This window comes from Acanthochromis polyacanthus, chromosome 16 (genome assembly GCF_021347895.1).
Source record: "Acanthochromis polyacanthus isolate Apoly-LR-REF ecotype Palm Island chromosome 16, KAUST_Apoly_ChrSc, whole genome shotgun sequence".
In the NCBI taxonomy this organism is placed as follows: Eukaryota; Metazoa; Chordata; class Actinopteri; family Pomacentridae; genus Acanthochromis; species Acanthochromis polyacanthus.
In genome coordinates, this window is record NC_067128.1 from 29,922,283 (window position 1) to 29,934,351 (window position 12,069).

Below are 12,069 nucleotides of genomic sequence, written 5' to 3' on the forward strand. Positions count from 1 at the left end.
GGAGAAAACAATCAAATCAAAAACTCCCATGCTGTTCAGCAGTCAATCCCTCCTCACAAGTAACACCTAGACTTTGAAGGGAACATTTAACAGAAGATGATAAAGAACAAAGACCTTCTTTTGTCTTGAGGACAAGGCTGCCTGGGGCCAAAACCTAAAATTACTTCTGTACAAAATTATCCCACATACACCATTTTTAACTTACAAATATGGCAACAGTTTTCAAGGATAATCTAACATCATCAGCAGAGCAGGGTTTAGAGATACCTTTGAAACAGCTTATTATCTGTAAAGGGGGAGACAGAATTAGGATCGAGGACAGGACCGTTTGGCACACATAAGACTGACTTACAGATTAGCAGGCATAGTTATCAACTATGACTGAAGGCCTGCTGTCAAAGAGGTGAAAGAGAAGCAGTCATGTTAATGCTGCCCCAGAGACATCCATCCAAAGCACCCGTACACTCCAACCAAAGTGTTTGTTGGAAGGTCAAACACCATCTTGTTACAACTTCTGCAACTTTCTCCAGAGATACCCTCCCTGTGTGCTTTAAAGTCTCTCTAGTCTGTACTCTTACCAAAGTGCTTGTTTGAAGGTCAAACACCATCTCTGTTACAATTTCTGTAACTCTGCACCTGTCGCCCACCTCACATCCACTTCACGAAGCAAAAATGAACACCTAGTTCTCACTGCGACTGGTCAGGTGCGTGAAGATGGTGCTTTTTCGTACAACTATATCCTTCTTGCTATGTGTACATCAGACCCCAACACTTGTAATGTCTTTGTGGACAGAGTGAAACTGTGCACTGTTATCCCCACTTGTAGGATTCTTTGCACGTGTCCCCTATCGATGATGGTAAGATTGCTTTTCACAATGTCGTGTCAGGAAGATAGATTAATCATCAGATTCAGATCAATGGTCTATATGTCAGATATTGACCGAAACAATCCTGTATTGGTTGCCTTGGTTAGAGTGATTCACGCTATCAAAAGCAAAACTGAGATGCAAAAGTACCAGAACATTCTCTTCCATCAGAATGCACCATGCTGTTACTACAGAGTTCTATGGTGTGCAGAAACCAAACTAAAACTTATGGGTTTTGTTAATATTTGCTTTCAAAGCACTTTTACTAAGCAAGGAAGCTTAGAGAATGTGCTTCTGACTGTAATCCTTGTACATTCATATATGACCTCCTGAGTGCCTCATGAAGCCCTGATGACAACTGTACTGTGTTCTTTCAAAGATGGCATTAAATTCCATCCCCAGCTGGTACATGTCAGTTTGGTATTAGAAGAGATTACCCACCTTCATCACAGCCGTCACCACCGGGCTTGATGACGCCTCAGGGCAGCAAGGACACCTCCTTTACTAGCAGCAAAATTCACCTGTCCAGAGAGAGAGAGGCTCATCAGGTCTTCAGAAGAATTCAGGCAGCTGAATGAGTAAACAAACAGGCAACTTCCTGTTGACCGTATGTCCCAGGCCATATGCCGGTGCAGGTAGTCCCAGAAAAACTGCCAGGTGAAAGCATTTTAATCACCTTTGAAATGAGCGATTAGAATAATTATTTCAGGGGAGAGGGATGGCTCCTGCTATTAACAACCCTCTGTTCAATATCACAACAAATTAGTTCATGCTCATTAGTATGAGTTGTGCTTGCCTAGTGGTTTGGAAAGCCTCCATTGGGAACTTGGTTTATTACTCCCTGTGTGTGGAGCATGTAATTAGCATTCATCAAGTGCTGTGTTTATATAACATCCCTCCTCACAAATGTAATTTTGACATTATGTAAGTGTTACTTGCCTGATCAAGGAATGGCTTGCTTGCGAGGCTAAATTGTTCCATCAAAGGTCAGCAGAAGTGCTTGTGAACTCAGAGGTCAGTGGGGAAAAACTGGAAAAGGCACTTCAAATCAACAAGTTGTATTTAACACAAAGCTGAATGTCAAATCCCAACCCAACATTGACAAAGAAGTCCTTAGATCTTTTAGTGATGGTCTTGCTCTGAAAATTTCTATACAGAATCATGATGGGAAATGTACTGAAATAATCCAAAGTAAAAGCAGTCAACAGGACATATAAAGTCCCCTGTCAGTGTATGTCATTATTTATAATATATGATCAAGGTTTGTGAGATGGAATTAATTTGACCTACCTCCCATGCATTTATATTCAATTATTGCACACCATTAACTTTGTGCCTTCTCTCCCCCGTAGTTTGTGTTTTGTCTTCTCTGCAGGTATCTCTGGCTCTGAAGCTACACATTTCTGATCTGCAGTTAATGGCCTCTCAAATCTCCTGAGTGTTTATCGCTCTCTTGTGTGTTGTTTGTCTCTTTATTTTGGCTATTCTTTTCTTTCTCCCGTTCAACCTCACCCTAGCCAGTAGAGGCAGACTGCCCGCCTTCCTGAGCCTGGTTCTGCCACAGGTTTCCTTCTGTTGAAAATGAGTTTTTTTCTTCCCAGTTGTTGGATTTGCTACACTATTCTCTATAATATAATACTGACCGCTTGGATCTTACCATGTGCAGTCCTCTGAGATGAGTTTTGTTGTGAATCAATGCTATTTAAATGAACCGAATTACAGTGAAGTGAAGTTTAGTTTAAGACAAAGCATTATATTTCATATTCTGATCCCAGGATTTGCATGAAAATACCAGCAGCGGCAACTATTACTGAAATGTAATTTAGCTGAAATGTTTAAAAAAAAAACATACAATGGAAATACTCAAAATAGGTTTGATGGCATTATTCCGAAGTTAAAGATCATTTTTTAGTCTTTTTAGGATTTTTCACCCCATTTCACAGGAGGTGAGTGGATGTTGTTTGCTTAGATGAGCTGAGGTTTACCAAAGTCTTCTCTCAGCAAACTTATGAAGCCTGTCAGATGCAGATGAAAGCTCTGGGGAAAAGTTTTGGGGTAATTTGAACAGTGAATATTTACACTATAGTGATAGCGTCCGAGTGCTAGAGTGAATGTGTTTTTCGGCATACACAGTTACAGAAAATTAAGTTCAATTCAAAATGGTGAAAGAAAACAAAACAGATGAATTTGTAATTCATTCATAAATTATTTTAGGAAAAGAGCTTGTTTGGGTGCTTTCGAAGTTGGATCCCCTCTTATGTGAATTGAGCCCCAGTAAAACTGAGTTAAAGTTGCACTGACGTCAATAAAATATAATTACACAAGCTAAGTCAAAATATACATGTTTACCTTTCAAATGATATTATTATTAATGTGTTGGATTGTGAGCTCCTTTTTCAGGGGACAGAATTGCAGTGCGCACACACTTCCTGATGGAGCTGCTACTGCGAAGAATAAAAAAACACTCATAGCAAGCCAGCTAGACGAGTTGTGAAAAAAGTTATGTCTAGCTGTCAAGTGGATAGAGAAAGACTGTTTCTTAAAATGGACGTTACTCCTCGGTTTTCCGTACATGAATAGTAGAAAATCTCCTCATGTCAACAGAGCCGGCGTTGGTGACGACTCAACTGCGAACGGTTGGATTGTTGAAGCTAAAAAGTCCCGGTAGCTAGCGCTAGCAAGCAGGCCAGCCAGCTAACGTAAGCTGGCTAGCTAATACACCACAGGCCTTGTTTTTATTTATTGTTGTGGTGTTGAAACATTAAATTGTGGTCTACACTGACGGTTAATGCCTGCAACTTAGCTTTAGGCGTGCTAAAAGCTAACTTTGAGCACTCATGACTTTCTGCGGTAGTTTTTCAGGTTAGCTACAGTTAGCATTGCTAGTTAAGCTAAGCGGTTAGCCAGCTGGTTGACTGCATCATAGTAGTCTGTGGTAGTAGCTGACAGGAGGCTAATGTTTTGCCATTTACCTTGTTTGACAACTCGTTACAGAATGTGAGACTAAGACTGTGTGGCTGTTGCTGTTTTTACATGGATAACGTATTTATTATGCTAATTTAACAAATCCTTTAGTAATGACATGCTAGTTACACAATTGTGCCATAATGACAGATGTCTTGTTGCATGTCTGCGCATCCCTGTGCTGAATTTAGCTGTAATTATACGCTACCACTGACAGTCTTTCTTTAATTTGCCTTTTTTCCCTCCAGTAAGTTACTAGCTGACGTTAGCTAGTAATGTCTCTAACGTTACCATCCGCCGACATGCTTGAAACACCACCTGGGTATCCATTTGAAGAAATTAACTATGAGGATATTGAAGTTGAAGAGGTAGGTTTTGTTTGTTTTTGTGGTCTCTCTGGTTAAGGCTATATGTACATGAAACTTGTATTTAGTTGGTGGTAACTTGCTTCTTCACTGTCCATTTTCAGGTGGTGGGGAGAGGAGCTTTTGGGGTTGTTTGCAAAGCCAAATGGAAAGGAAACGATGTTGCAATCAAGACCATTGAGAGCGAATCAGAGAGGAAAGCCTTTATTGTTGAGGTATTGTTATTGAGTTTTTCCTCACTGCTACAACATGTTTAGTTGACACACTCAGTCAAAGTTTATTGTCAGAGATGTAAATGTTGACTTTAATATCAATGTCAACAGCAACGGTAGATCAGAGTACATGTAATGACAGAATTGGTGATAAATATTTGCATACTCAAGGTGCTGAGGGTTGTACTATGAAGCAAGATTTATGGGTTAAGCAAGGGATGCCGATCCTACAGCTTGAGTTTTCACAATCACAAAGGTGGTTCTTGTTTTTCCTGATTGTGTTCCAGATTTAAATCAACTGTAAGAAGTGCTATCTTTATACAAATTCTTTTCCTAGCCATATTCTCTCTGAATGATTTTGATTCTCAATTGAAGGAATACGGTATATCTACTAACTTCTTGAGTGGTATGTTACTATTGCCACTGAGCAACGCTGTGCCGTTATAGTAAATGGATGCACAACATTACCTTGGGAACCTACATGCATTTAGTTGATGTTTCTATGCTTGGTCCTGATTTGCTGCCAAATATATTTTAAACTCTTGACATTGTGCGACCATTGATATTTATCACAGTAACATATTCAATCAATAACATCAGTTTCATAGCTTTGAAGCTTTCATTTGGCCAAAAATGAAAGTGCCTTCCACGTATCCTTTATTATGGGTCAGGGTTGGACCTGTAAGCACTTGTTGAGCATTATGTCTGAATGTATAAAGCCCTCTAATGTGCAGTTGTCACAGTAGAAATATGCAGTTGCATTGAGAGCACACTGAGTGATAAAATAAATATATCAACTTACACAATTACCAAATATCTACAAGCATTCTTCTCTTGCATTATTTGCAGTGCTTTTCGCTGTAATGCATTTTTAAATTCTACGTACATCTCCATTAAAACAGCCTGTTCCTCTTGATATAAGTAGGTGTCACAGTCGGTCCACTTTGTGCGAAGATTAATCAAATTATGTATCAAATGACCCTCTCAACGGGATGGCACACGCAGCCTGATGAAGAAAACTGGGGTTAATAAAAATAAATGATAACCGCCATTGACACCTATTGCCGTTGTCTCTTATTGGGATTGTAGGTTTTGTCAACCAGGTAACACTGAGGAAACTTGGCTATGTCAACTTTGCTTTGTAGTACACCCCTCCAAACAGCATGCATGCAGATGACATTGCCTGTAATATTTCCTCTTTGCCTCCAGCTGCGACAGCTTTCACGTGTGAATCACCCCAATATTGTGAAGTTGTACGGCTCTTGCAATAGTCCCGTAAGTTAACTACAATGTCAGTACATGTTAGACTCATATAATCTTTGTGATGTCTCTGGTTGATTCTCAGTGTTTTTGATTGTTTTCTTTCCCACTCAGGTCTGCCTTGTGATGGAATATGCTGAAGGCGGATCACTGTACAATGGTGAGTCTACAAAACAGTTCTGTTGTATCACTGATGACGGCATTTGTTCCACTTTTCTATTGGTGAAATGAGCACAGCCTTGCACAGACATGAGAAGCAGCCCTGTTGAGTTGACCCTCCCACTGTTTGCATGTTCTGCCACTTGTCTGATTCCTTTACAAACTAGTCTCTGCACAGTGACATGCAGTACAGCCTTGTTTGTCTCCCCAATAAGTATTGAAATGGACCTGAAGTAGTGAGGTGTAATATACAGCAGGAACACTAATATCTTTTTTGCAAAAATCAGCATCACAGATACAGCACCTTTAGACCGGGACATTAATATTCTGAATAAGTAGGAGATTGGTTGGTTTTATTAGTAAAAGATTGCTCTCTAAATGGATATGGACCACTAAAGCAGACCACATTTACCACTATATAATCACATTTTTTACTCACAATTTTTTGTCAGTTAGAGTTGGTGTATTACAGCTTCTAGTTGAAAGATAATCCTGTGAATTGCAATTTGAATCTTGTTCTCAAAGTTTAGACCGTTTTTTAATTTAAGAGTTTAAGATTGCATTTCTGGAGGCAGTTGTCGAGCTTTGAGAATAGTTAAAAAGCAGTCACACATTCTGTGGGTTTTAAACAAACCTCAGGGAAGACAAATCTTTAAAAAATCCTCATCCTGCATCAGTTTTGAGCTGTCTCTGATACCTTGCATGCACACAGTTTTTCTTCTACTACAAGGGATTATTTTCAACTTCTAGGATTGTGACCTCCCAAATACAACTATTTTGAGAATTCTGAAAACATGTTTACTTGTTACAATCTGTCTGATTATCAGACATATTTGCGTAGCAATGTTGCTATGATCGTAGCAAGTACTTTGGAGAAAAATTGATTGTTTCAGATTACAAACAGTGAAACCAAATTGTAATGAATTGGAATTTTAATCACTTAAATGTTATTATCTGTGCATGCAACTACAGGCTTTTCAGTTATGAAAGAAATCATTGCAGGTATTTAAGGTATCACTTTAAAGATTGTCTCTACTTTGATTAAGACTTGTATCTGTCTTCCCAACATATCAGGGATTGAAACAACTTTTTTTTACAAGTGGATTGGAACAGTTTTGTTTATTAACAGAATGTGGATTCCAAAAATACGGGGCTCTGCTGTCCTTTACCCTTACTTCTTCTCTCTCGTTACTGAATCTCCATCAAAGTTGCTATTGGGAGCTAGAGTTTAGTGCCATATCTTTGATGTCATTCAGTTTATGACTTATTTGTTCTCAGTTTTCTTTACCGAAAATCACTTGTTACAGAAGCTACAGCAGGAAGATAGTTATCCCCATGTATAAGGCTTGTGTGTGTGGGTGTTGCTGTTTGTATGACAGTGCCGTGTTCCTCTACAAGGCCCAGCTTTCTGCTTGGTTCCTGTGAAGGTCTGTTGTCTGTGGTGGTGTGGTTTGTGACTGTGTTCTCTTGTCCACAGTGCTGCATGGTGCTGAACCCCTCCCCTATTACACTGCTTCCCATGCCATGAGCTGGTGTTTACAGTGTTCCCAGGGCGTGGCCTATCTCCATGGCATGAAACCAAAGGCTCTCATTCACAGGGACCTCAAGCCACCCAAGTATGCTCCTCCTCACCTCACACACTCCTGTCTCCCGTTTCATTTTAAGTGCCTTACCGTCTTAAACTACTTTGATTTATGTACTGCACTTTTATACTGGTCACACTATCTGATGTTAGGAGGCAAAAGTGTGCAGGATTCTCTACACGGCATCACAAGCTGCTTGGTCAAAATAAAATGTTTCTTTTATGTGTTTTCACTTAACCCTTTAAGCTTCAGTCAATTCCAGCCGTTTTCAGTACAAAAAATCGCTAATATTCTATTTTTAAATAAAAAAAAAATTACGAAAAATACGGGGAATATTGGACGTGCATCGGGAGGTGCATTTCCTTGAAAACGACCGATTCGGGGATTTTATACCGACTTCAGGACATGTTTTGGACAAAATAGTTTACTGGCTTGTGTCATCTGATGTAAAAGGTTGGATTATGGCCGTTTTTTGTGGAATCTTTTTTTTTGTGTGTAATAATAAACCCGGAAATGTGAGTCGCGCTGTGTGCGTTGAAGCCGTGTATAGAGAACGGATGGATGAATATTTGTTTTTGTCGGACAAATGTGTTTTTCTCACCCGCTGTGGTAATCGCATCTGAAAGTGGTTTATACCGGCGGATTCATGAGAATCTAAGCTTTCCATCGGTGTATAGTGTTTGTATAATCGCGTTTGCACCCGTCGGACATTCTTGAAATTCCTATGCAAATTAGTAGGTGTACCGCCGGCGGTACACTGAAGCTTAAAGGGTTAAGATCTTTACATGCAGTTATTGCAGCTGGAATTCTTAGGTGTGCAGAGGTGTCAGAGTAGGATTGTACACACGTGGACAAAATTGTTGGTACCCCTCAGTTAAAGAAGGAAAAACCCACAATTCTCACTGAAATCACTTGAAACTCACAAAAGTAACAATAAATAAAAATTTATTGAAAATTAAATAATCAAAATCAGCCATTACTTTTGAATTGTTGATTAACATAATTATTTAAAAAAACAAACTAATGAAATAGGGCTGGACAAAAATGATGGTACCCATAACTTAATATTTTGTTGCACAACCTTTTGAGGCAATCACTGCAATTAAAGGATTTCTGTATTTGTCAATGAGCGTTCTGCAGCTGTCAACAGGTATTTTGGCCCACTCCTCATGAGCAAACAGCTCCAGTTGTCTCAGGTTTGATGGGTGTCTTCTCCAAATGGCATGTTTCAGCTCCTTCCACATATGTTCAATGGGATTCGGATCTGGGCTCATAGAAGGCCACTTTAGAATAGTCCAACGCTTTTCTCTCAGCCATTCTTGGGTGTTTTTGGCTGTGTGTTTTGGATGGTTGTCCTGTTGGAAGACCCATGACCTGCGACTGAGACCAAGCTTTCTGACACTAGGCAGCACATTTCTCTCCAGAATGCCTTGATAGTCTTCAGATTTCATCGTACCTTGCACACTTTCAAGACACCCTGTGCCAGATGCAGCAAAGCAGCCCCAAAACATTACTGAGCCTCCTCCATGTTTCACCGTAGGGACAGTGTTCTTTTCTTCGTATGCTTGGTTTTTGAGTCTATGAACATAGAGTTGATGTGCCTTACCAAAAAGCTCCAGTTTGGTCTCATCTGTCCAAAGGACATTCTCCCAGAAGCTTTGTGGCTTGTCAACATGCATTTTTGCAAATTCCAGTCTGGCTTTTTTATGAGTTTTTTTCAGCAGTGGTGTCCTCCTTGGTCGTCTCCCATGAAGTCCACTTTGGCTCAAACAACGACGAATGGTGCGATCTGACACTGATGTACCTTGGCCTTGGAGTTCACCTTTAATTTCTTTGGAGGTTGCTCTGGGCTCTTTGGATACAATTCCAACGATCCGTCTCTTCAATTTGTCATCAATTTTCCTCTTGCGGCCACGTCCAGGGAGGTTGGCTACTGTCCCGTGGGTCTTGAACTTCTGAATAATATGAGCCACTGTTGTCACAGGAACTTCAAGCTGTTTAGAGATGCTCTTATAGCCTTTACCTTTAAGATGTTTGTCTATAATTTTTTTTCAGATGTCCTGGGACAATTCTCTCCTTGGCTTTCTGTTGTCCATGTTCAGTGTGGTACACACCTTTTCACCAAACAGCAGGGTGACTACTTGTCTCCCTTTAAATAGGCAGACTGACTGATTATGAGTTTGGAAACACCTGTGATGTCAATTAAATGACACACCTGAGTTAATCATGTCACTCTGGTCAAATAGTTTTCAATCTTTTATAGAGGTACCATCATTTTTGTCCAGGCCTGTTTCATTAGTTTTTTTTTTTTAAATAATTATGTTAATCAACAATTCAAAAGTAATGGCTGTTTTTGATTATTTAATTTTCAATAAATTTTTATTTATTGTTACTTTTGTGAGTTTCAAGTGATTTCAGTGAGAATTGTGGGTTTTTCCTTCTTTAACTGAGGGGTACCAACAATTTTGTCCACGTGTGTAGATGACTGATAATCAAAATAGTCTTAAAAAATGTATTTTAAGGCACTTCTCAAGACAAGAAAACAAGACAAGAAGCTCTGAGACATTTTAAAGGGTTAATTACATGTGTGCAGTGCTTTGAGCAACTGCTGTGCCTGTGTTTTAGCTCTCCAGTTCCTGTAGTGTTTCTTTCACTGTCTCAATTTCTTTCACAAACCTAAATATTACAGCTTCTATTGCGTCGTCACAAAATCTAACAGAACTTTAGAATAAAGATTGCAATACACAGAGGAGCTGAAGCATAACAACACATGAATCACCTGTTGGATCTTGTCAGCATGTTGAACATGAGAGTAATGGGCAGGTGTAAAGACCTGGACCTCTTTTACAAGAGCCATATCATGTCGGTTAGATGACAGGATCAGCTTGTAGGGTGCTTACGGGCGTCAGCAATGAGTGCCTGCTGATAGTGGAGACCATGATGTGACCACAGGGTGTTGGGGGGGATGTGCTGGAAAAATTCTGACCTGCAGCGGCTCTTTAAAGAAATCTCCAGGACTTAAAGGATCTGTTCATAACATCTCGGTGCCAGATACCGCAGGACATCTTCAGAAGTCTTGTAGAGTCCAGACCCACTGAGTTAAAGCAGTTTTAATGGCACACAGAGGACCCAAAGCATATTAGAAAGGGGTGGTCAAAATGTTTTGGCTCGTCAGTGTGTATAAATAGATTTCATGAAGGGGTTTAGTAAGTCAGACACAGTAACATTTTAAAATATCAACATTTTTATAGGATGCAGTCACTGCTGGCGAGCTTGTAATTGTAAGTGTACTGTAGATGCTTTTCCATTTTTCTGTGCTTAATGTTGACAAATATTGCTTTGAGTTTCAAAGCTTTAAAATTTAGACCAACACATTTGCTTCATAAATTTAATTTAGCTCAAAACTTCAGTGCAGTGTTGGCAAAAAATAGCAACTCTTAATGTACTACACTGACTAATAAAATACATGCAAGTACAAAATTATGTATATATTTGGGAGGAATTTCACAATGTTTTTTTTCTATGCCAGTATAAAAGAGGAAAAAATATTGTTGTTACAATCCCAGTGGTATAAAATCCTTCCTGACAGGGTTAGAGATTGCTGTGAAGAGTTTTGTCGTCTGGGTTGTATTATCTCAAAAGTACCTGAAGCAACATGTAGTGCTTTTTTTTTTTTAATCCGCCTGACCCTGACAAAGCATTTTGAAGGATGTTTTGATCTCAGATGTTGTTTACCCTGGTGTGGTGGAAAGAAAGCTCCTGGCAGTATTCTCTGGGAATGACCAGCTGGTCTGTTTCCTAGAGAACTGTTGTGCTGTTTCTAAGAATAACAATGTCACACACTGTGACAATTGTCAACTCTCCTCTGTTGTATAGGAATTTATTTTGTTTCATGTGTAATCGCTTTAGACCATATGTTGTAATTTTATCTTTAGTTGGTTAATCTCAAGCTGTCTGAAGAAGACAAAAGTGGTCACAGGTTAAAACGCTTAGAAATTTCAGTGTTGAATGTACATGGTACCTGTAGCTTATAACAGTGCCTTTTTCTGCTTTAGATTTGATGTTGATAATTAAGTTCAAGGCACTTTTGGCTTCTAACACGGTTTATTCCTTGCCTTCTTTTGTTGCAGTCTACTTCTAGTGGCTGGAGGCACCATGCTGAAGATATGTGACTTTGGAACAGCATGTGACATTCAGACCCACATGACCAACAACAAAGGAAGTGCAGCATGGATGGCCCCAGAAGTATTTGAAGGCAAGTATGAGAGGCATTTTGGGTATTTGAAGAGGTTTGGATAACTGTCATTTCAGCTGATTTTGAGCCAAACTTATCACGGCAAACTTCTCTACGTCCTGAGTTTGCCCATTTATATACACTCTTTCTTGCACCCAACTTTGCTTTGCCACCTTTCACCTTAATTGCAGCTTAGCGCTCCCAGCATGTAGGCATTAATTCTTGATTCATCATCAGCCACCATACTCTTCTGCTTTATTGATGGTAGTCGCCCAAGCATGGTGAGAAGATAAATGGAGTGATGCTAGCAGCTTTATTTCCCCCGGGAGACTACCGTGTAGAAATTTGTGTTCTCGTTCAGCCAGGAGCCTAATGTATCTCTACATGATGAGATATGTTCTTGGCGAGGGGGTCAGGAGGAAAGAT

At 39.7% G+C, this 12,069-nt stretch overlaps 1 protein-coding gene across 3 annotated transcripts in view; it reads left to right on the forward strand.

Moving 5' to 3' along the window:
- Positions 1-3,276: 3,276 nt before the first annotated feature.
- map3k7 (mitogen-activated protein kinase kinase kinase 7) overlaps positions 3,277-12,069 on the forward strand; it is a 29,735-nt gene continuing 20,942 nt past the window's right edge. For 2 of the 3 annotated variants that reach the window (XM_051936629.1, XM_051936631.1), the window contains exons 1-7: positions 3,277-3,502; positions 4,079-4,198; positions 4,300-4,410; positions 5,617-5,682; positions 5,782-5,827; positions 7,304-7,442; positions 11,540-11,668. In XM_051936629.1, the coding sequence (XP_051792589.1) occupies positions 4,106-4,198; positions 4,300-4,410; positions 5,617-5,682; positions 5,782-5,827; positions 7,304-7,442; positions 11,540-11,668 (584 nt within the window). In that variant the 5' untranslated portion in view covers positions 3,277-3,502; positions 4,079-4,105. Of the gene's footprint in view, positions 3,566-4,078; positions 4,199-4,299; positions 4,411-5,616; positions 5,683-5,781; positions 5,828-7,303; positions 7,443-11,539; positions 11,669-12,069 lie in introns of all 3 variants that reach the window. The other variant, XM_051936630.1, reaches the window with a different exon arrangement.